This window comes from Crassostrea angulata, chromosome 8 (assembly GCF_025612915.1).
Source record: "Crassostrea angulata isolate pt1a10 chromosome 8, ASM2561291v2, whole genome shotgun sequence".
NCBI lineage: Eukaryota > Metazoa > Mollusca > Bivalvia > Ostreida > Ostreidae > Magallana > Magallana angulata.
The window spans coordinates 37,398,613-37,424,839 of record NC_069118.1 but is presented as its reverse complement, the minus strand read 5'-3'; the positions used below and the strand labels follow the sequence as shown (position 1 = coordinate 37,424,839).

The 26,227-nt window shown below is 32.0% G+C and overlaps 3 protein-coding genes across 3 annotated transcripts; all 3 read left to right on the top strand.

Annotated features, from left to right (window-relative positions):
• Window positions 1–416: 416 nt before the first annotated feature.
• LOC128158326 (uncharacterized) lies at window positions 417–7,155 on the top strand. Its single transcript, XM_052821105.1, has 4 exons — window positions 417–513; window positions 2,597–3,743; window positions 4,070–4,192; window positions 5,727–7,155. The coding sequence occupies exons 2-4, from the start codon at window positions 2,603–2,605 to the stop codon at window positions 6,986–6,988; spliced, it is 2,526 nt and encodes an 841-aa protein (XP_052677065.1). The 5' UTR covers window positions 417–513; window positions 2,597–2,602; the 3' UTR covers window positions 6,989–7,155.
• Window positions 7,156–15,598: 8,443 nt separating this feature from the next.
• LOC128158332 (uncharacterized) lies at window positions 15,599–17,073 on the top strand. The gene has a single exon (XM_052821112.1). It carries the CDS (start codon window positions 15,634–15,636, stop codon window positions 16,933–16,935), a length of 1,302 nt encoding a protein of 433 aa, XP_052677072.1. The 5' UTR covers window positions 15,599–15,633; the 3' UTR covers window positions 16,936–17,073.
• A 6,126-nt stretch (window positions 17,074–23,199) lies between these two features.
• Window positions 23,200–24,572, top strand: LOC128158331 (uncharacterized). The gene has a single exon (XM_052821111.1). The coding sequence runs from the start codon at window positions 23,204–23,206 to the stop codon at window positions 24,512–24,514; it is 1,311 nt and encodes a 436-aa protein (XP_052677071.1). The 5' UTR covers window positions 23,200–23,203; the 3' UTR covers window positions 24,515–24,572.
• The last annotated feature ends 1,655 nt before the right edge of the window (window positions 24,573–26,227 follow it).

Below are 26,227 nucleotides of genomic sequence, written 5' to 3'. Positions count from 1 at the left end.
CCGACAGTTCTTGATTTGTTTTTTAGTTAGAGCGATTCTTTTTACTTATTACAACTGTTCAAGTTTTATAATTGAACAGTTTGCCGACAACGTTGGACTAAATAACTATTCTAAAATCTAACAAGGAATTCACGTTTTCATGCGGAGAATTGCCATTTTATGTTATCGCTTTAAAAAGAGCAATTAGATAGCAGTGGACAAATAATACTGACAGACTATAGAAACGGAATACTTGGTAATATATACAAATGTGCGTCTCTTTTCTAAAGTGCATGCACTTTTGATTAAATATAGGTTTAAAATCTCTTTAGGAAACGTTTAAATGACCCCTTTTATGCAATGTTTACGCAGTTTAAAGTCATGCTATATATTAGCAAACTCATATTAAAAATTATATCACCACAAAGAGTCAACGTTAACAGAAGATGGTAGAGGCATTATCGAAACGACCGATAACTAGTGATCACTAGTTCTTTGAAGCAAGTGGAATTAGATGCTGAATATAGAGAGCAGGTAAATAATAATAATTTCAATTAACTTCACCGAGTTGTATTTTTTGCTGGCCCATTTATTCTCTCTTTACATTGATTTTATATTTATGACTGATCATTTTTAAAAGTATTCTTGTGTTTGTGTATTTAATTTCTGTTTTTAAACATTAAATACCTTCACTCTATCGGAAAGAGTGCATTTAAAACAACTTAAATATCTTTGAGGAAAAAGGTGCAATATGAAAGAATACTTATTTATAATCAGTGTGTTTGGGTTGACTGGTTGCTTAGAAACCAGCCTTTTGACGAGGTGTAACTTCCGACTTTTATTTTTTCAAGTGTGTTATTTACATATATATCTTGTTTAATTCTTCGTTGCGCTATCAGATAAAACTGGTTTTAAACTTTGAAATAGAACTTTCTGATTCTATAGGTGAATACTCGCTATTGGAATATTGAATTGAACTTCAAACTTTGTCGCTTATGTAATAACAAATAAGACAGGTATATATAGGCGACTGAATAATTTGCTGGAATCTTCTATGTCCTATTTTGATATTTCTTGCATCCAGATCGTTAAGACTACAAGTAAACAATTAAAAGGTAAATATTATATCATTATTTTGGAACCGGCATTATGCAACGAATTTTTTCAAATACCTGTATTACATGTACGTAAATTGCTTGAATGGATTCATGCACATGTTATGACCATTTACATGTATATGTTAAACAAAATCCTAATTTCCGGTGGAATAAACTTTGATTTTACCATTATTTTTAATAAGCAGGGTATCAATGTTGTTATATAGTATAACAATTGTAAAATTATTTATCTGCCTTTAATTCTGGGTTTTGACTTCAATTGTAACCTGATATCAATTTCATGTCTACAAAATCATAAACAAATTCGGCCATTTAAATCGCGAGTTCCAAAGACTCATTTGGGAAAGAGGTATGTCATAAGTCATAGTTTTGATCCTAAAAATGAATAACATATAAGAACTTTCATTTCTTTGTTTTTGGTCTTTTAAAAGCTAAAGAAGATCACGACTGTCATAATTGGACAGGTTCACAATTTGAGCTAAAATTCATTTTTAATGTTGAAGTGCTTCATCGGGGATTTTTGAATAGTCAGCCAAATTTTAAATGCCAGTTTTGGAGTTATAAAGCATATACATCGCTCATAATTCTTTGTTATGTAAACAAGCCATGTTAAGTACACTTATAACAGGTCTATTTCGAACTAATATGTTCTCGTAGCTAGATTATTATCAATATACATTAACAGAATCTGATTTATATTCAAATTTGGAACCCCGAGTTTTCTATTCAGCAATAAGAACACAAAAGCATGGCATAAACTTAACTTTAATAACAAAGACTTGTAAGCTCTGGATTTTGCTCATAAGTCAACGACTGACACTTAGCTTATAGTTACTGATTAAAGGCAGCCTAAATAAAGCATTTCTACCATTAAAAATAAAACTAGCTCCAATCGTGACAATGCCCAAAAAATCCGTATAAATATTACACTTATCTAGACAGCTTACGTGTATTAGTAACTTATACAATTCTTTCGTTTTGTCGTTGTTAAAAAAATGTTCATTTCATATTTCACTTTTAAAGACTTATTGACCTAAAGGCAAAATTTGTCTTTATAATTTGTTCACTTTAAGGTCAGACGCGACCTATCTTCTTCTTTTTTTGTTTTTTCCTATCTCCACAATATGGAGATTTCCGCTAAGTAATTCCATAATTATTTTTATTTTGTGATATGAGGTATTCAGTTGAAAATGTTTAATATGATGACTATTTACATGTATAAGCATTCAAATGCATGTTGCATGCTTTTTTAAGGAACATTCTAAATATTCTAGCTCTGAAAAGAGCTTAGTAATGTACCCTGAATTTTTGGGAAATTAACAGGTTTAAATGTTAATAAATAAGGAATAAAATATCAAAGAAAATTATATAAAATTGAGGAACGTCTCGTGTCCCCTTAAATAAATTGAAAAAAATATTGATAAACCATAGCACATATTAATGCTAATATAATGAAATCGTGCATGATTTGTTAATTAAATCTCAATTTTTACCCAAAGGTTAAAATGGCCACAGGTGGAAAAATTTTGACAGAGCTCCAAGATGAATTTTGTGAATGTCCAATATGTACAGAGGAGTACGATGAGGATAAACATGTTCCAAGAGTTTTGCCTTGCCAACATTCATTCTGCACGGAATGCTTAACGAAAGGTGTAAAACGAAACAAACTCGTATGCTCAATGTGTAAAAAGAGCTACAATCTTAAAGAGAAAGGAATAGAAATTTTTCCAAAAGATCTCACACGGCGAAATTTAAAAGACATTTTGGGAAGACTGACTGTAAATTCGTGTACTGTATGCCGAAGATTGGAAAGTGTGCGATTTACGTGCACCGTATGTAAAAGCAATCTATGTAAAGCTTGTTACAAAGTACGAAAATCTTCAGAATGCAAAACACATCTATTCAAAGAAGCTCAATGTGATGATAACGAGACTCCAGATTCCTCTCTGGATTCTCTAGAAACCAACGACAAAAATATCTGCACGATTCAAGGCCATGAACATAACAAGTTAAAGTTTTATTGCAAGAATAAACAATGCCGGAAATCAATTTGTTCCAACTGTACAACTAAAGAGCACAAAAATCATGACTGGGAAGAATTAGATGAAGTGTACAGTAGACAGAAAAAAATACTACTGAGCCGTTTGTCAACCACAAGAAAAAAACTTGAAGCAGCGATCAAAGTGAAATCTTTGTACGACGATGATTTAGACCAAGTTGTTAAAAATCTAAATTTAGAAACAGAGAAGATCAACCAGCAAAAACAGGAAGGAATTGACTTTCTCAACCAGGAAAGCGAGAGAATATGTGATATGCACAAAGACAATGTAGAAAAAGCAGTAGTAAATTTGAATAAAAAACTTCATTTTCTACAATCTTACATCGAAAACGCCAAGGAGTGTTGCTCTATATCTGAACAACTTCTCAAGGAAAACGAAGCATCATTTCTGGCCGTTGAAAAAACAATTTCGAATAAATTGGAAATATTTGGATCAGAAATATTTGAATACAAGAAATGCGATGTTCATATAGATGTAGCTTTGATGGAGGAAAAATACGAGAATCTGAAACGTAAAGTCGAAATACTAAAGAAACCTACTTGCAATAACGTTTTAAGGGTTGCCTTTGTAAGAGACTATGAAAGAGGTATATGTGATTAAATAATATTAATCATTTTCTCAAATGTTTATATAATATTTTCTGTTGTAGAAGTATTTACTAACAAATTTCAAGATATTTGTGGACTTACACATTCTAACAGTAAATTTTGTAAAAATAAAATTGAAATTAATTTTTTTTAAATTTATAATTTAAAGCGGGGAGCCCACATTAATAGTTTACCAAAAACCAGTCTACTTAAAAAAAATCATGAATCGTATACATCTTCTAATTGTAAAGTATTATTGTTTAGGAAAGGAGATTGGGAAAATGATGTTTGTTATTGTAATGCCACTATTTTATTACTTTTACAGAAGAAGTATCAAAAACATTCTTTTTTCTAAAGATAATCGCATGGGCGGCGGTGCTTCTGTTTGTATTTAGGGAATTCAAGACGTGGTGGAATCTACCTTTTTGTGACATGGAGATATGTGATGGTAGGTACAAATATCTTTTGATGCATCATATTTAGAATTATAACTTATCTGTATGTAGTAATTTTTTACAATTTATAACCGTTAAACTCACATTAATTGCGGAGATAAATGATCTTGGCTTAAGATTCATATAAGATTGTGTTTATGGATCGACATCGTAACCAAACGTTCTTGAGAATTAAAATCGCAATTTGTTGAGTAGTTAAAAAATCAGTTATAGTCCATTTTTGACTTTTATAGCAATTCTCGATCAAAATCGCAAACGCAATATAACAGATCTTTCGGGTTTAGTCCATTCACGGTCAAATTTTTCTCCTTTTGCTTCTCTGTCCGCTTTGTTCCGTTAAAGAAATCAAAATAGCTGTTCCCTATAATGTCAGAGGCAAATAATGATGCTCTTGAATCTGATTCTGCGATAGAATCTCCTATGAAAATACCTCATTCTCAGTCGCTTTGTTTTCGAATTTCTAACCGCTCTGCTACTTCAAAGAAAATGGTACTTATCCGCGAAAATTCGATCGTTTTTAGCCGGGCTCTGCTGAAAGCAGAGTCCTGGCTATAGGCAGGCTAATCGCCAATGTTACTATAAATAGCACAAATAAACAAAAAACCAAACAGCGTCAAGGTAAAGCTTCCGCTTTACCAAATAGTTACACAAAGAGCCACGCCAAGTGTTGGCATTTTGTTTCTTTTTTTAAATTTCGAATAATTTGTCTATCTTTTTTAGTTTTCCTATTAATAACGTGTTTTTAAAACATTACTATGCATTTTGGACACATACAATGCGCATGAATTTCCATGAACTACTTTGCTGCACGATGAAGAAACGGGGATCGAATATATAATGCTTGTTGCAAAATTCAAGGCAGCAACTGTTGAACTTTTTAACTTCTACTAGACAGACTTTTTTTTTGTTTATAGCCGCTTACAAAATTTGGTCGCTCTCTGATGCTTTGCCGACATTAAAAGCATGAGAGAGAGAGAGAGAGAGAGAGAGAGAGAGAGAGAGAGAGAGAGAGAGAGAGAGAGAGAGATTTTCAGTCTTTACTACACAATATGCATAAAGACACACCAACAGAGCCCGGCTTTCAGTATTTCAGTACTTTGATTATCAATTGGACAAGTTAATTTTCTTTAATGTTTTACGTTATTATAATACAAAAAGTGTTGTCTTGTAAAATGTAGTGTCATATTTATTATAATAACAAAATACTTGCCACATTGTTGAACTATTGTTCATTACGTCATGTTAATCAAAGCGACTTTTTAGATCATCACGAAAAAGAAATTATGAAGCAATGCATCGTCATAATTGCAACAAATGTAAATATAAAAACTAAGGTATCTTTTTGAATGTCTATTGGGATATAAATAGGGTTGGTATGTGATCCTAACTTCCATAAAAACCTTCGGGTTTTATGGGATCAGATCACATGACCAACCCGTATTTATATCCCCATATACATCCAAAAATCATACATTATGTCTTAAATATATATTGATCACTTTTTACAATTTGTGGTTGAAATTTTAGATACAACCTTATCTTTCACAAGTTCAACAAACCATTCATCATTTTGCCGCTTAGAGGAAGGAGATCATGCGGGAAGTTTCCCCTTAAAGACAGTCGGCAATCAAACCTGTGGAGATAAAGAGAGCCTTTTCGTATATCAAGGAGTTTTTCTGAACCAGACAGTTAGCTTTTTTGGACGATACGGCATATTGAGATTTCAGATTCGATTATCTGACATTTCCGTATTATCAACAGGAAAAACTGTCTTCAAAATAGGATTTTCCCCAAATTCAATTGATAAAGGGACAAATGAAGATGGGTTTGAGTGGGAAATAAGACGGTCAGACGACGGTGAATGGATAGAATTGAAAAATCCGAATAATTCTATAAGTGCAAGAGTAAGTGTTGCAACAAATGCCCAGCTTGTTCTCAATTATGGAATACATTTAGACAATGGTACAAAAACCATTCAAATTGTGAATAGAGAGAACAAAAAAGTTTTGGATGCATTCTACATAACCGAAAAATATTCTAGCTGTAACAATATATTTTTTCAACTCTACGAAAAATCTTTGGCAAAAATATCCGTGAAATCTCTTTCCGAGGGTGTGAGCTTTAATCCCGATTCAAAGTATAGTAGTATCTATATTTCGAAGGATAACAAAACGGCGCGAAATTATGTACCCGTAGGAGAAAATAGTATAACAAAACCTCTGATACAGGATATCGAGGTTCATAATTGTACAAGGTTATGTGTTATTCCGCTTACCATATGGTATCCAGTTCTTGTATCAGATATTGATGATGTGTTCCAGCTATACATTTCAAGTTTTGATCATTCAAATGAAGAATTACTGCTGTCAACCATGGAATGTAGCATATATATTAGTTCTGTAGTAGAGTATGTCTTTAACTCCCATCCCAAGTGTTTAAGCCCAAGTCCGCATTTACATGAAGATTATTCTATTCTTCCAAATCATTTATTCCGAAAAATTCAACAGTTTGCTCTGATTATCGACAGAGAAAAGCAAACGACTACCCTTAGAATAAATTTTCATAAATACACATTTCCCACGCCAGTACTTCTTGATCGAAGAAACTTTATCTTACGTTTTGAGGTTTATAATGCAATGAAACTTTATCTCAGGCTTGACCGTATTAAAGACTTTCCTTACATTTATTTTGTACTTAACCCGTTCTTAAATCAGAGCCTGTTAGAAATATCTAATTTCTTTTTTTGTTTCTTCTTTGTTTTGTTTATTATTTCTGTCATTATCTTATAAGTGAAATTGATCGTTGACTTCCACCTTAATTGTGTTTTAATGTGAAATGAAAAATGAATCCTTCAAATATTAACACATATAGATATTTACCTATGATACAGGCTTTTGCCATCTTTGGGATGAAATTTTTTAATTCAATAAACGGGGTTAGAAAAGTATATTCAATTTTCGCTTAATAGTATATGGCTTTAGAAAGGAGGCTCAAAAAACATATTTTCTCTTTGAATATAGCAATAGAAAAAATGTATATAAATTAGATGAATATGATTATAGTAACGACATTTTATATTGGTGTCTGAGGTCAGTCCGCTTATGTCCGAAGAATCGAGAAATCATTCTATAAAAGAAAAATCAACATCAACAATTTTAAAGAATACTTCATTTAACAGTGAAGATATTACTGTTGAATCATTAAAATTCATGGGGGTCAATTTTCGTGGATCGCTTAACAGGTTTGTGGGGACAAAATTTTGTGTTTTCTATTACGCTATGTCTTTGTAACCCAAATTTATCAATTCGTGGAGGATATTAATTAGTGAATGAGAGGTATCCACTAATTATAATTCGACGCAAATTTAGCCACCACGAATTCTAATGATTCCACAGTAATCATAAATGGAATAATTTTAAAATTATATATATATATATATATATATATATATATATATATATATATATATATATATATATATATATATAAGATGAATGAGTATATTAATTTATAGACAGACCGTTTTAAATTGGTTAGAACAAGATCGTGAACTGAAAACATAAATCCTGTCAGTTTTAAACGAATCATAATTACTGTAGATTCCTATTCAAACGCAAGGAATTTTATTTTATTTTATTCATAAAATTTTTATTCACTTGTTAAAATATTGTTTTGTTATATAAATCATAGCTACGTAGAAATTTACGGTAAAGACCATCGTCTCGACCTCATAGACTTGTTAAGTTTTTTGTGTTGTTTTGATAATAAGACATAACTAAAATTATAACGACTTGTGTCTTTTCTTAAGGGTGTTGTTTACACAGGGTTTGAGTTCTCAAATTCGGATTGTTTTAATAACATTACATTGTTTAATGTAATGAGTAAAATTTGTTCTAAACAAAAAATATCTATGAAATGAATTATTATTGACAAAACATTCGATAATTTTACTTCATTATAGAATTAGGATCAAACAAAAATAGACTTTAAGGCAAACAGAGGAAATTCGGACGAAATTTTGCAGATTTTGTTTTCCGCTACAAAAATTTTGGCAGTACTCTAATATTAAAAATTAAGGTTTAATATTTTAGTCTATTATAGTATAATTTTTCATTTTCTGTTGGTTTTATCTCACTTATTTAAATAATTGTATGGCACGAATTGCAAAAATATTGGAAAATGCTTAAAAACGATAACGACACCATATCTCAAGATTTTGTATTCCGCTACAAAAATTTTGGCAGTACTCTAATATTAAAAATAAAGTTTTTATATTTTAGTCTATATAATTTTTCATATTTTCTGTTGGTTTTATCTCACTTATTCATTTAAATAATTGTATGGCACGAATTGCAAAAATATTGGAAAATGCTTAAAAACGATAACGACACCATATCTCAAAATTTTGTTCATTGACCTCATATAATTTTATGCCAACAGAATAAGGTCAATATAAGTAGATCAATACTATATATGTTTTTGTATTATTATCATTCAAATTTTTGGAAAATTGGATGAAAAATGGGTAGGGAATTGAAAACTGACTGCTGACTGATACTGGAGATAAATGGTTTACGGCCTACAATTCACAAAATGTTTTGCTCATAGTAAAATGATCGATGGTCTGAAGTTTCAACAAAATAACAGTCAGGTTAATAATACAACTGTACTAAATCATGTAGGTGAAAGAAGATGTCAATTTAGAACATCTGAACAGGCTGATGCAATATTTTACATGAAAGTAATGTTGGTTTATTGATCATGATAAAAAAGAAGTATTCAAGGCATCAGTTGAAACCTTAATGCTTTGAATCTATTTAATGCCACTATCATTCATAAACTGTATTTCATTTTTTAAAGTGTTTTATCATTTGTTATATATTTACAATTCAAGGAACTAGGACATGATTTTACTGAAAATTCCAAATTTTATTTTTCCACTTTCAGAGTTTAAACTGATAAATATAGAAGTTTTTAATGCAATATCAAAATTTGAAAGTTAAATATCAAGTTTTAAGCAAGATACAGAGTTCACAATTCTTTGTTTTGTAAACAAAGCTCGGATATTGTCATTTTTGTCATATGTATTGTATTGGTGTAGGTTTCAATCAATGTATATTTCTTTTGTTGATGATAGTATTTATAAAGATATTGAATAAGTTTAAATTGTTTTTGATATAATTGATCAGTGCTTACTATCTATTCAAGATATAATACTAAAGTCAGGTACTCTTTACACAATGGCGCTGAAAAATATAGTTCCATTCATCACAGCAGATACAACATTATAACAAATGTTTAAGATATCAATGTATATTTTACACGTGAATGAAAACAAAACTATCCTAAAATTATTTTTAAAAATCATCTTTATCAAAGAAATATAAATGTGAAGTATTCATATTCCAACGCTATCTGCCCCTCAGTCTTTTTCACGAAAATATAGGTCATTCGTCGATTGACAATTTTACACTGATGAATATTTCATATATTACTACAATAATTGTACTACTCTCATGATTATTGTTTGTTAGTTATCACGTAATTTCTTTAATTGAATGTGTTTGTTTTTATTTTATTTTTCTAATGACGGAATGGTTATGCAACACCTGCACCATACTTCTGATCACACTCGTGTAAACTCTATTTAAGGATGTGTGCACTGTTTGCTAGTGAGGCATGACTTGTGGCAGTATTTAATTTTAATTAATACTCAAAAAGTAGCAAGGTCAATGTTCTACTTTTTTGAAAGTGAAAAATTACACTACAATCAAAGGTCTATAACATACAGTAGATGGTTTTTCATCATCATCAGTGGATTTTTTTACATTCTGAGTAAACGTCATCCTTAAGATGATTTTAAGAATTGTTTTACTTCCTTAAACTGATCAGTAAATATTAGAAGCAAATCTGGATGTAAAGACCTTTTTACATGAAATTACTGGTAAAGTGATTGCATACAACTATTCCCGTCGCTATCAAACCACCTGAAGTTCTGATACAATGCCCTACTTTCTCTATCTAACACAACAGCATTGATTTTTAACCGGGTTTTCCAACGGAAAAATCCGGTTAATAAAATGGTGAAAATGGCGGGCGGGCGGGCGGCTGCCAAAAGGGTACCTTCATTTGGCAAAATGTTGCATAAAGGGTACCCTCATTGTACGGATAACTCCTCCTACAGTTCTCAAGATAGGAAGTTGTTCTTTTGCAGATCAATTGTACATATATCAGAAGTGTGCATATTGCTAGGATTTTGATTTCCGATAATTTATCGAAAAATTACCAGCTTTTGAACTTAGTCATTTTTTGGCAAAATGTTGCATATAGGGTACCCTCATTGTACGGATAACTCCTCCTACAGTTCTCAAGATAGGAAGTTGTTCTTTTGCAGATCAATTGTACATATATCAGAGGTGTGCATATTGCTAGGATTTTGATTTCCGATAATTTATCGAAAAAATACCAGCTTTTGAACTTAGTCCTTTTTTGGCAAAATGTTGCATATACATGTAGGGTACTCCATTTCACTGGATAAGGGTTGACATGGATTATGGATACAGTTTACATAAAAGAAAACCCGGTTTGCTGTCACATTGACAGCTTTTCACTTATTGGAATTTTCGATTTCGATTTAATTGTGAATTATGTTACACGTTTATGACTTTAAGAGATTAACATTTTAAAGACGGTGGACCCATTTCACATCTACAATAGTGATAAAAAAATTTTATAGGAGTTAGAATTACTAAAGATATATTAAATTCAAATAAAAAAAAAGACATAAAATCGAATAAGATTTTTAGTAGGGACCATTTCAAAAATGCTTGTATTACTTCTCTTTTTCAATTAAACATAATTGAAAAAAGCGTTTTTGTGAGAATCCAAATTTAAATATTACACTTATAGGATGATTTTGAATAAATATCATTTTATAAAATGACATTGACATTGTTTTTACGGGGGCACATGCCAAGGTCCGTTGTGTTGCTATTCAATAATCATTCTTCAATAATTCATGACAAGTACTGCGCAAACTATAAGAAAACGTATATATACATTATTTCGAGGTTGATTAATGAAACAAAACAACTATCAGGGTCTGCTAATCATTTGTGTATGATAAAATACTTCAAAACGTAAACACAGGGGTGGTTGAACTCTATTTTAAATACGAGAAGCCAATCGAAATATAAATCATTTGTTCACTGGCTCAACCTCTGTTAACTAACCTTTGTAGGTTATTATGAATTTGAGCTAAAATAAAACTCACTACAGCACTTAACATCCCGTGAAGAAATTTGTGGATGGTACATAATGTTGAAAAGCGTTATAAGCATGTTAAATCATAGCAAGATTAGCCGCCACTTGCAGTGCATAGACTGTGTATTGATGGCGTTGAGCAGCTAAACATTGCCTCATAAGCGACTTTTCATTGAGTTTAAGTGATTGTGAGGTACGTAATGTTGAGAATTCGATGTTCGTAACAATCACTCCTTTTATGTGCGAATATATATCTGCGAAAATGGAATTGGATCCGTCGTCCTTAATTAAGAAATAAACTACGAGTTTTTGGGAGCCTTGGCTTTTATATTTCTAAACAACATTTCGAGACCAAGGAGGTTATTCTGCAACATTCACGATAACAAGAAGTATCTGATTGGTTGAGTAGGCTGTTCCGCGTAACCTCAACGGTTTTGTTAGTGATGACTTGTGTGTTCGTCGGCATGTTTGTTTACAAGTACATCGATCGCAGATTATTGATCGGAATTGAATGCAGACGATATATTTTTCGATGAATAAAATACACACTTAGATTGCATGTATTTTTGATTTTTTTTAATTTAATTTAGATTAATAAAATTGACGTATTATTTTTTTTAATTTGGACGAACAAGTAGTGAAAATGTGTTGGGGGGGGGGGGGGCTTATCACAGCCGTGATTAGCGCTTTGAAATATACATTAAAGGGAATGCATATATGCACATCGCTCTAAAGGACACTAACCCGTGTTATCAATGTTTTTGTTTATAAAGAGCAAGTTTTTAAGTTATAAACTCATGATCGACTCGAGTTTGGTATGTTTAAGATCTGATAATTTATTGATGACGTGCGTGGTATATTGGACAATAATGTCCGCTGCATCTCTTTGATCTCGGCAATATCTGTAGTAGAATTAAGTACGATGACGTTATAATTGGAAGATCTTTTTTAAAAAACTATGACTTATTGACCTTACAACACATTAATTTATTGTCTTAATTATGTGTCTTAATCTCGAGTTTATCAATCGACAAAGCGTCTTTTCTTTCACCGACAGGCAAGGAGGCGGTCAAAATATACTGGCATCTTCTAATGTGATTGGTACACAGGTACAATAATGTTTCATTGCGATACGGAAAAATTCCAAATGCGATATCAGAAATGCTAGTATTAAGCGCCTGAATTCGAAAGTTAATATCAAACAGGGCAAAAAAACCGCTGATAGGTGTAATAACAAAACAAATATTTTATTTTTTTAAAAGCAGAAAGCTATTATGTTCAGAGGTAAGCAAGAGAAATTGATTATAGACGTTAAACGGATGACCAATCAGAACATAATTTATCACTTGTAGCTACTTCACATGTTTATCCTTCTCTTGGGTTTGTGATTAAACACCATCTGAACTAGTCACTCTTTGAAAGTGTAGAATGTGAACTGAATCATCAAAGAGGAATGATGATATACATAAATAGACTCTTTAACAAAAAAATCTCCGAAAAATTCAGTGTTTCTTCATGACAGTTGCTCAATACAAGAGATTTTTTCTACTTTCTTTTTATTTTTATTTACGGTGTCCTATTGTATTATGTATTTATATTCTTTTTGGAAAATAAGTTATGATATATTTATGAACTACAATAGACAACGACTAAGGTGTAAAACAATGGAAAATTGAGCTTCAATTCATTTCAAGTCATTAAAATTCTCAATTTTAAATTTAAAAAATGCCTTGAATAAATATTTTACCTTTTAATGTGGTAATAAAATAAATCAATGGATTATATTTGACTTAATAATACGGTGTTGTTTGTCAGTATATAATTCAAATTGGATCATTAATATAACACGTAGGCAGGGTCATTTAAACAATAAAATGCTTTCTTTGCTGATTCACAGAGGTATGAAGGTGGCGACATTGCAGAAAAAATACATACTCGCGTTTCTACTTTTTATGGTGGCGTTCAAAGTTCCTGTTTTGTTTAAGAAACCCTATCTTGTTTAACAGCGGAGGTCAAAATCATTTTTGATAGTAAGTTTGCTAGAAAGATAAGAATAAGCACTCAACATATATGTACTTATTAAGGCTTGAAGTTCGTTTATAGGTTATCAGATTGAAATATATGATGTAGGAAAGAAAATAACTTTATACACAAGATACACTTAACGCGTAAATGACGTTTCATAGCAAAAAATAAGTAAATAATTTGGAAGATATAAAAAACATTAGTTTTTTTTAATAAATGATTCTTGAAAAGTGTTCTCATCATTCAACTATGGTATAAGTAGTTTTCAGCTCACTTGAGCTGTAAGCTCAAGTGACTTTTTCTAAGTTTTGAGCTCACTGAAACTGAGAGCTCAAGCTCAACTTTTTGTGATCACTTGTTGTATGGAGTTTGTCTGTCTGTCCGACCGTAAAATATTATCGACATTTTTCCACCAGAAACACTGGACCAACTTCAAAAAGTATTATTAGAGGTATGGATATCAAGCTGATTAAAATGAAAGTCCATGTTCGGCCAGAAAAGTTGAAACGTGCATACAAGCAATTTCAGGCAATGTATTCAAGTTTGTCGATATCATGATCCTGGTGAATAGTTCAAGACCACAATGTGGGAGGTGAAATTGTTACGTGGGAATGTATAGAGGATTTCTTGTTTTAAAAATGACGTTTGATGCAGGTTTATTGATGTATTAACATTTGTTTAAGACCTTCTTGACAACTGCAACGCTTACTATGTAACAGCAATACGAAATTATTATGTTACAAAAGGGGCTCATTGTTTTACACATGGATATATGAAAAAACGATCTTTTTTAAACAGGATCATTCTACTACATTGTCCAGATTATATATATATATATATATATATATATATATATATATATATATATATATATATATATATATATATATATATATATATATATGATTCTGATTTCATAATGGCTTTTGTTGCCCAGGTAATCGATGTAACCCATAGGCCTTGTCATATTTATTTTTATAAATGCACTTAAACTCCAAAATCATGAGAAAATTACAGATGGCTTAAGACAGTCAGTATATCTATCTTCTACAATTATCTTCTTCCAACATTTCCCCAAGAAGGACGAAGGTAAACAGTAAAGCATTGTAAAATCGCATTTGTTATGCGTTCTGTAGATAAATACATATGTAAATCATATTTCTCTTTGCATATGCAATCAATCTTTATTTATAAAGAGTAAGTAATATTTGAGTGAAATAAGTGACATTTATTAAAACTACATGTACATTGTAATGTACGTATGCTTGGTGATAAAATACAGTACTTTAAAATATTCCGATATAGTATGTTTGATACCCCATGGAATTTGATTAAAAAAAAGTAATATCGTTCCTCCAATTCTGTAGTTTAAAAAAAAACAATAGATACAACATTAATCATGTATTAAATGGGCAGCCTACAATTTATATATTTAACTAAGCGATTTATAAATAAGCATAAACCATTTCGAAACATTTTATAGTTCTGTACTTACGTATTTGTTAGTTTTATTTTTTTTTATTATGCCATTGAAATAACCCATAAATACCAGATATAAACTTATCTTATCACGATAATATTCTTGAACTCGTTATATAAGTTCATTAAAACCTTTCTGGAACACGAAAATTGGTCTAAACTTATTCACAGCAGAGGAAAGCAAATGGTTATTGAAAAATGTGACATATTATGCATAGAGCAAATCCGCATGTTTGTATTCGGTGATATGTACTTTTATTGTATTTGCTAATTCATTTCTGTTTCATTCATTGCTATTCATACATTTGGCCACATTTTGATAGATGACTTAAATTTTTCATTTTGAGTAATTTGATATCATCTAACGTACAAAGATTGTAGAGTCAAAATTGTTACACAATTAACCTCACATAAAATGATCTATAACTATCAATGCTGTGGTTTCCATACTCCATTATTTCTTTATTTATAATTATTTATCTTTTATACTTTTATACTTTATACATGTCAAGTTATATCTTTAAGGATACAATCGTTTAGACTGATTATCATATAGAAGAAAGAACCAAAACGGTTAAACTGTGGTACTATTTTATTACCTTCTTTTTAATAAATATGTTCGAGGGACAGCTATATAAGCATATTAACTTTTTATCTCAAGATCAACATGAGGATTTCGGTGATAGTCTGTTTTGCTATCACCGCATGGACAGCGTCCAGTGTCTGCGCTGTTGACACGAGTCACATAACAGACGGTCTGCATCTGGCTGGTGACATCGCAGGGTACATAGAACAACAGGACTTCACAAAGACCATCACCAAGCTTGCCTCGTCTGCGTCATCATACTTTGGAATCGTCGGAACTGTATTAGGCTTTGTTTTTAGTTTATTTGACTCGGGGCCTTCAGCTGAATTGTTGGCGATAGAAAAGTTGAGCAAGGAAGTAGCTCTCCGGTTTGATCGAGTTGATCATCAGTTCACTGCAGTCAAGCATGAAATAGACTGGAAAAGGGTTGAGTTGCAGTTCTCTGCATATGAGAGTAAAATCCATGCCGTCGGTCAGAAATATTTAGATCTAACTGCTTCTACAACCAAACATGATTTTACCGTACGAAAAAGTCTTTTTATCGGGAACTACGAACAAGACTTCTCCAACTCCGCGGACAAAATTTACGACGGGGTTGTTAACGAGCACCAGGTCTTTAACAAAGCTTTGTTCGATTCCGCCATAGATAACTTCGAATGGGATAGAGAAAAGACACAAAACTTTATGCTTGGAGTAACTAAAGTCCTTATGTTTGGTGCTACCTTAGAGCTGGCTTATTATCACCTGAAGTATCCATCACAGGAAAGCTACTATCGACACCAGTGGCAAGTTAAGTTTGAAAAGTTCAGACAAAAGATGATTGCTACAGACCACAAACTGGAAACTCAATACGGACATCAGCTGTCCATAGACGTTGATCGCTACGTCATAAACCACGCCCATTCCAGCAACAGTGATATTACAAACCACCTATTTGACGTCATAAACAGCAAGTACTATTGGCGAAACTGGATGGTAATGGTAGCTGACCACTCAACTGACCCTGCAAAATACGCTGTACATACTTGTGGTGGAGTGACGAATAACGCACATGGTAAAAATGTTGTGGTGGCCAGTGTTCCTAAAAATAAGGCTCACTTGACGTCAATTCAACAAAGCCATATTCTTCACACAAAATCATACGAAACTAGACATAGGCACGGAGGAAGACGGCGGGATATCCAAAAGAGGAACCTTCCATTTGGAGTATATGCGGTCGCCATCCATGCTGACGTCGTCTTAAGTCACATGACTAAGTCATGTGACACATATGGTTCTGTGGGGGTGGTTCACAAGGATCTGCACCCCGGCTGGAGGTCTCCGTCAGATCATACTTTTCATCGCTATGATGGTCATTACTACAACTTGTATGCGTTTGGATAAATGAAACTCTTGCTAAAAGTGAAGAAAAAAAATGAAAATGAAACTTAGAATTATTTTTTCTGCCAATTTCCCTTTCTAAACATAATTGTCACAAAGGATCGAACTATGTCGATGTTTTATCAAATTTATTGAGATAAACTTAAAAAATAATGTTGTATATAGTCATATATAAAGTACTAAGTATAAGGAACAAGGTATTATCTGTAAGATGATAAAGTGAATGCCATGCAGATCAGACAGTAACTTGTTCAGTTTAAAATGAGTGTTTGCCGAACTTTGCTGAAGTCTGTAAATTAAATCTTGTTAATGATGTGTGGTGACTGCAAATAGACTATATAGTCTTTTTTGTCCATTTCATATGTGACAAATAAAACCCGTTCATAATGCAGTCGAACGTTTAAAGATCTGTATTTCAATTTTTATCTGTCGAAGTCCTTGTAACGAAATAATAGTCCTTGTTACAACTTTTCTGTTTATTACTGTAGATTCCTTAATAAACGCGAGGAATTAATATCCGCGTAAAATCGCGAGAAGCCCATCTCTCGAATTTCAAAATCTTGCTTTTAATTTTCGAACATAGGTAAACTATATGAAACTATGATAAAATTTCGGCATTCGCGATCTGATGTTCTCGCGATTTAATGGACAACCGTTGAATCGCGGGATTCAGTACTCGCGTAAAATAAGGAATCTACAGTGTTTTTCATTTGATTTTCTTTAAACGTTGCAAAAAGTATTTTATACTAAATGAGTATATGTATTCAAACTACTAGTATAACTGAAATTGTGCCCGCAAAAAAGGTCAGGAAAAACGTAATACAATGTACAGCTTAATACTTTTTTCTTAAGGTGGTCTATACACCCAAAGTTTATTCCAATTTAATATAAGACCACAAAATATTTACTTATCAAATATTAAAATGATGATAGGGATACTATAGGTATTTTTAAAGAATTGTTAAATGTTTTTTCGTGTTTTTGTAGAAATTGTGCCCGCAAAAGAGGTCACGAAAAACGTATTACAATGTACAGCTTAATATTTTTTTCTTAATGTGGCTCTATACACCCACAGTTTTTTCCAATTTTCAATAGAAGACCACAAAAAATATTCTTATCAAATATCAAAATGATGATAGGGATACTATTGGTATTTCTAAAGAATTGTTAAATGTTTTTTTTGTGTTTTTGTAAAATATCTTTTTAAAAGATAGCTATTAACAAATTGAGAGAAATGTTTTTGTCATATGATGGATATTTCCTTCGGACACATAAAAAAAATATAACACTTCTTAACACTCAAAAAAGTTATTATTGCAATTTTTTCTAGTAATTCCCCCAAAACATAATTTTTCATATTTTTTACTCTGTTGACAACTCATCTGAAAAAGTTGCTTAATCTTATAAGAAAATGTATTTTAATAACTGTGACATAAAAAATTGAATGAAAACCATTGCAAATAAACACAAAAACTATTTTATTTGGTATGAAAGTTCCTCTGGAAAGGGTTATCGTTCCTAAGTCCCAAGGCCAAAACACATTGGAAACTTTTCATTTCTGAGTTGAAGAAAGTTTCCTAAATATGATGTTGGAATGATAAATACATACGTATTTCATTATAGGCCTGTATAAGTGAATATATTCGCTTTAATGCAAAAAAAGGTCAAATAAATAAAGGGGAAAATTGACTAGGCTAATATGATTTATGCATCCCAACCTGAGAGAAATTCAAACAACCCTCCCATCCCCTTAAGGTGGTAAGGAACATCTGTCAAAATTAATGTGCATTAAAGTATATTATGATTGAAATACTTTCACTGGTTTAGAATTTTCTTTCACGGTGTTCAATCATAAAAGACGTTTTAGAAAATTTTGGAAAGTCAAAAAATTTATTGTTTTCAACGGGAATCTAACTCATGACCTACAGATTAGTAGTGAACCCACTTACCCACTGCGCTAAAGTGTAACATATCGTTATTGGGAAAGAAACTATTCAAAAAATTATACTTGATCTTATTGTTTATTTCGATAAATAATACCACACAAGGTGAAGGTTGCACATACCACATTACTTGTAAGTAAAGAATTTTCCAATTATCAAATCAAATCTATTCATTTAACAAATTTTTCAAAAGAGCGGTCCCCATAAAATTCGCGTCAGTTTAAATCAGCCAGGACCGGAATTTATTGCGTTGTGCGTCATCAAAAAGCGGTGTATAGAGCCACCTAATCACGTTATATCATCTGATCATTATGCATATCCTAAAACAAAATTTGAAGTTGATATTCTGTTTTGTTAAAAAAAGGGGGTCAAATATCGACGTAGCATAAACTGCATTGTAAGTGCGGCTAAGTCAAATTAAATATACTCCACTTCAGACTTTTTTATACACACAGTGTGACCCAGAATAGCTGATACCAATTGAAATTGGTTTAAATGAAATAATATTTGTCCAAAACTTTTGATTTGTGACTCAAAAAGTAAAATGGTGTAATTTTTTTCTGCAAAATGTTTACGAAGAAAACATGTTTTTCTTTGAATTATGATGACAGATGTTCTTTAAATAGTAAGAAGATTTAAGAAAATGAGATCCGTACAGTTGCTGTTGAGAGGAATTCTATTAATCGCCTTGGTATTGTCATTCATAAAAATGGACGTCATTTGGAGCACTCTGTTTAAATTTGTTGTGTTTTTATAAACAATGCTCAATTTGTCCAAAACGTATAAATGTTCATGAAAATTTTAGAGTGAAAATATAAATCAAATACATTTATGAAAGCGCATCTGATAATTTACTAAATAAATTTCACCAAAGTTATTCAAGGGGTATAAGGTATCAGTAATTGGGACACTCTGTTTTGAGAAGTGGGGTACATTAAAAGAATACTATTACAAGTTATCTGGTACAACATACCGTAAATTGACTGTTAATATCGCCCATGATGAAATCACATCAACGGTGAAAGAGCTGTTATAGATAAGCGGTCCTATCAAAGTAAAGAGAAGATACAAAGCTCCTATTGGACGATGGGCCCGCCTAAAGCAAAAAGGATAAGCGCTGATCATATTTATCAAGGCCTAAAATTGAATTGATCTTATCGATATCTGTGACGTCTCAATTTAAGAATGTTCAATGAAAATCAAACATACATAAAAATACGCACAATAGTTTTGAGAAAAATTAATAACTAATTACTTCAAGGGATGTATATATATTTTCCTACGATATGTGATATTGAGAAATATGCAATCTTTTTTCGACAGTTTAAGAGCAAATTACATTATGTCTTCCAAAGTAATTAAATGACCGTATATATTACTTCGGAATCCCGTAATATATACGGTCATTTCTTAAAATTTGCAAAATCATGAGAAAAACTACAGATGGCTTTATTCAGCAAGTATATCTACTCCCTAAATGTAATCTTCGAACATTTTCCCAAGAGGGACGAAGGTAAACATGAAAGTATTGTATCGTCGCATTTCATATACATTATGAAGCTGCTTAAGTTATCTTGATCTTTTGCATTTGCAATCAATTTATTTTTAATGACAATTGTTAATTGAATTTGTAAGTATAAAAATACAATGCATTGTATATATCGTGTTGGTGATTAACTGTTATTTGTTTTGTCTTTCACCCACCATTTCGCAACTTAATTGACGATTCTGAATGGAAATACGAATATATCTGTTAAATGACTATTATCAGATTCGATGAAAGGAAGAAAATCAAAAATGTGGTAATCGACACACCATATCTTTTTAATCGGGGAAATTCACTATGACGAAAACATATTTCTCTCGGAGATCTAAAACGGGAAAGGCTGATACTTTTATATTCGAAAGTCAAACGAAAAACCTCGTACAATTTTTCAAAGTTTTCATCCACAATGCTAATTACTCGTAGGTATTCTTTTAGCTGCGCATCGAAATATGACAAGAATTATTTTCAGATGATAAATCCTTTTTCAATCTACTAAAAATGTTGTGTTAACCATCGGGTATTAAGAGCGAATCATGTAAAATTATAAAATGCGCTGCATAAATATTTGAGGAGAAAATATAAATATGGTAAATATAAGTTAGCTTATTCTCTTTGTCTTTGATACCTTAGTTAAATGTAGTAGTCAAACCTTTATTCAGTCCTCATATTTTTCTTGTGTTAAATAAATTCTATCACATTTTTCAATTGCTATTAGAAAATCACAATTGTTATAATTTGCCGTTTAGGGAAACTTTCCCGGACTGCAACATACATTTTTTTTTTAAAAAACATTTAAAACTGTCTTTACTTGTAAGTTGTTTTAAACATGTGGCGATAGAATTTCCGTTAATTAATTTTGAAACTAATTTAATATTTTCACACTTGCAATTATTTTCCCTTACAATGTCACGATTTGTAGCTATGAGTTGTGGTGAATTATAACTCGCCACAAATCTCTGTGTCGTGTACTAGTATGTAGGACTCGGACACAAATCTGTGCATGTCGAATAAATGTCTCTATATGTCGCCAGTGCTCGGCAAGTAGCGGCAATAATTCCAACGGTTTTAAATTATCGTGTTAAATTATCGTGTTAAATTATCCCGAACAGATGAATACGACATGTTGAACTGATGTCTTCCAACATGAAACGAGTTGCGTTGCGAGATCTAAGGACATCAATGAAGTCTCTGTTCAACATTTGTACGAATATTTATTAAGTGTCTTGTTAACATTTTTTTGACATTAGGGAGGTGATTGGGTTCTTCAATCTTATTTTATTTTTTGTCTGTATTCTGTTACATGTTGATGTATGTTCGTTTTACATTTATGTCTGTTGGTTTTACTTTTTGTGTTTGATTTGTACTTAGATATCTTTGGTTGATTTTATGTACATTATTTTGCAAAGAAGACTGTTGGTTTTGCACTTATGGTCATTGATAATATTATTCTAGATTGCTGAATTTAGTTTATCGTTGATTTTGTAAAAATGTATTTTTTGCCCTTTCCGCTGCCCATAGATAAGCTCCGTTAAAGAGACAGTACGGCGCATCTTATCGAAAAACCGACTTCAAAAAAATTCCGATCGGGTTTGGTATTTTTGTACTAATAATGAATGTATAAGCTTTCAGAAAATTACAAAGTTCTCCACGAAAGAAATCTAATTATTTCATTAAAATTGATAACTACGTATAACCTATCAGATATTTACATCGCAACGTGTTACGGGCTTCTATACGGGCTTCTATACTATTACGCATCCGTATTTACTGTAAAAAAAAAAAAAAAAAAAAAAAAAAAAAAACACACATGCAGGGCTTGCGAAGATTCTCCTGGACCTGCTTGTTGATTTAAATATGTCTTTTGTTCAAAGTTTTTAAAATAACCACAATCATTATTTTGTAAGCATGTGTTTTTCGTGTTTATCACTGGAGTTGCTACATCCTAAATTCATTTTTGTAAATGAGGCCCCTTGAGGGGTTAGTTTACATATTTATGTCCATTTTAAAATGAACCGAAATTGGTAAACCATTTATAGATTATCGAGTAAGTGAGGATGTGTTTCGTTTAGAGAGTCCCTTTAACCTCGTATGACCGTTGTCGGACGAAGAGTTGTAGTTTTAAGCACGTATCAATTACTGTCAATCAAAGTCCACGTGGTACAAATAAACAATATAAGATTATTCCGGTTTGTACGACCCTTAAATTTCCAGAAGCTCACAATTACGTTAATTAAGTATGTGAAAGGGATTTCTATGTATTTCAACTATTACAATCAACGTTATTTCTGATTTCCTAACGATACAATAGGTAAATCTGAAGTTTTTCAGCTGTAATGTCTCTTTAAAAGCATATCTATATTTTATGAGACGACAATTTATTCATTCACTTCTTTTCACAATTAGGATCAGGATCTATTACGTTACTTGCATGACAAAGATAAATGATAATATCTTTTGAATTAATGGAAGATCGTGTTAATGAGTCGATATTGTTATTATACAAAGCGTCACGAAAATTACATTCGCATTTTGACAAAGCACTACAAACTCAGTTCATGTATTTCTTTTCAAACAAATCTCGAAGAAAAAACACCGACCTCTCACGTATTGTCTATTGACGACGTGAAAATTAACTTCAGCTTCTTTCTTCATTTCAAATTAAAATGATTTGTCTTTAAAATATGCCAAGCCAAATCAGTATGCTATTGAATCTAACTATAATGCGTAAAATGGGTTACAAAATACTTCTCATTATATCTGATCGGGACCTAGCTATATTACCATGACTTTTTCTTTTAAGGTCAACATGAGGATCTGGGTGATAGTTTGTTTTGCTATCACTGCATGGACAGCGTCCATCGTCTGTGCTGTTGACACGAGTCACATAACAGACGGTCTGCATCTGGCTGGTGACATCGCAGGGTACATAGAACAACAGGACTTCACAAAGACCATCACCAAGCTTGCCTCGTCTGCGTCATCATACTTTGGAATCGTCGGAACTGTATTGGGTTTTGTTTTTAGTTTATTTGACTCGGGGCCTTCAGCTGAATTGTTGGCGATAGAAAGGCTGAGCAAGGAAGTTGCTCTCCGGTTTGATCGGGTTGATCATCAGTTCACTGCAGTCAAACATGACATAGACTGGAAAAGGGTTGAGTTGCAGTTCTCTGCATATGAGAGTAAAATTCATGCCGTCGGTCAGAAATATTTAGATCTAACTGCTTCTACAACCAAACATGATTTTACCGTACGAAAAAGTCTTTTTATCGGGAACTACGAACAAGACTTCTCCAACTCCGCGGACAAAATTTACGACGGGGTTGTTAACGAGCACCAGGTCTTTAACAAAGCTCTGTTCGATTCCGCCATAGACAACTTCGAATGGGATAGAAAAAAGACACAAAACTTTATGCTCGGAGTAACTAAAGTCCTTATGTTTGGTGCTACCTTAGAGCTGGCTTATTATCACCTGAAGTATCCATCACAGGAAAGCTTCTATCGACACCAGTGGCAAGTTAAGTTTGAAAAGTTCAGACAAAAGATGATCGCAACAGACCACAAACTGGAAACTCAATACGGACATCAGCTGTCCATAGACGTTGACCGCTACGTCATAAACCACGCCCATTCCAGTAATAGTGATATTACAAACCACCTATTTGACGTCATAAACAACAAGTACTTTTGGCGAAACTGGATGGTAATGGTAGCTGACCATTCAACTGACCCCGCAAAATACGCTGTACATACCTGTGGTGGAGTGACCAATAACGCACATGGTAAAAATGTTGTGGTGGCCAGTGTTCCTAAAAATAAGGCTCATTTGACGTCAATTCAACAAAGCCATATTCTTCACACAAAATCATACGAAACTAGACATAGGCACGGAGGAAAACGACGGGAAATACAGAAGAGATATTATACGATCTCCATTCATGCTGATGTAGTCTTAAGTCACATGACTAAGTCGTGTGATACATATGGTTCTGTGGGGGTGGTTCACAAGGATCTGCACCCCGGCTGGAGGTCTCCGTCAGATCATACCTTTACTCGTTATGATGGTCATTACTACAACTTGTATGCGTTTGGGTAATTGTATCTCTTCGTTGTTACTGGTCAAATAAAGAAAGAATACCCTTATCAGTTGGAAATACTTGTAATTGTTTTCTTTTATTAAACAGCAATGTCCTTACAAAATTAAATCTACTGACTGGAGTTTCTTTTACTTTTAATGCTGCAAACATTGAAAACAAATTTTATATGCAAGTTATAAATTTGTGTGTTGTAATAAAGATAATCAAGTGAAATCATGTTGCTAGTCAGATTGTAAAACTTGGTCTGTTCAGTAGTTTTTGCCCAATAAAAATCATTTTTACAAAGCTGAGTATATCTCAAGAACTGTTAAATAGTTTAATATGATTAAACGTGCTAGGTTATTGCAAATGTGAGTAAGCCTTTTTCCCCCTTTTCATTCACCAGGTTTAACCCGAGAATTTATGTGAACTTTTGAAAGATCTGGATTTTAATTTTATTACTATTAACACGTCTATTTCTAAGAAGAAAAAAGAGAAGTATTTTGCAAATTTTATCATTTAGTTTGTCGCGCGCGGTTTCGTTAAAAAAAAAACAATCGTGGGTGGAAAGTACATTACAGCATAAGATTACTTCCTTTTGAAATAATATCTCGATCAGCATCTCGCTTTGTTTGATAGAGTAAAAAGTATATTCAAAGAAGAAACACAAATTACAGCATTGCTATTCGAAGGAATAAATCGAGATACAGCGCAATTTTGTGGCACATTGGGTTGTCACTCAGAAAATGATTATATAAACCAGTACTTAAATCACTAGCTGAGTTACGAAGTTGACAATGGATTATATTTTCCTTTCGAACACCATCGTTTAAGTATTTCTTGACTGTGGAATAATACATATTTTTATGGCATGTGTAAATGATGAGAGTGTTGCAGGACGACGGATATTATATGGGAGTTAACTTTTGCAGAACCTCTAATTCAATATAATCATTTTAGGTTACTAATTTATATACATGTATGAATACAGTTAATAACCTACAGTATTTTATTTCCTATATAAAAAAAATAGCTCAAGTTCTGGTTCATCAAATGAAAAATGTTCGGATGATTGAATTGCTTCAAACAAATAAAACCTGTTTTATTCTTGTTCATCGTATAAAGAAATAATAATTCGACTTAAATGGAGTTTATTTTCATTGATTCTTTATTTTTTCTTATTTGCCTTTCGTGTTTGAAATTTTCTAATACAAAAAGGTTTTTTTTTTCAAATTACCATCGCATTTAAAAGTAAACTGTCTCAATATTTTCGATTTCTTCTATTTCACAGAACAGATACCAATTATGATGATAATAAAATTAAGTGGGCAGATTGAATTGTTGAATGAAAATTTTGCATTCTATACGGTTCAAATACAATTGACGTAATCAAAACAACTAAAAATAAACTTTCTTGATAGCAAAACGAAGTTAATGGCACGCAGTGTTATAGATTATTAAGTACTAAAGCCCTGAGATTAAATGGCTTCATATCATAACATGTGATAACCGCACGGTGTCGTGTTTCAATTGAGTAACATATTGTCAATCTTAGAGATTCATAGTATATGAATTGGGTCAGATACAGGTCTCAACCCCATTTTTCTCCTGTAATCAAGTTTTGTCCCACTCAAATATTTATCACTAATTAAAGAAATATTTAAATTCAATATTTGTTATCGATCCTAATATATGAAGTCATGTTATTTAATTTATAGACTGGAGGTCATATT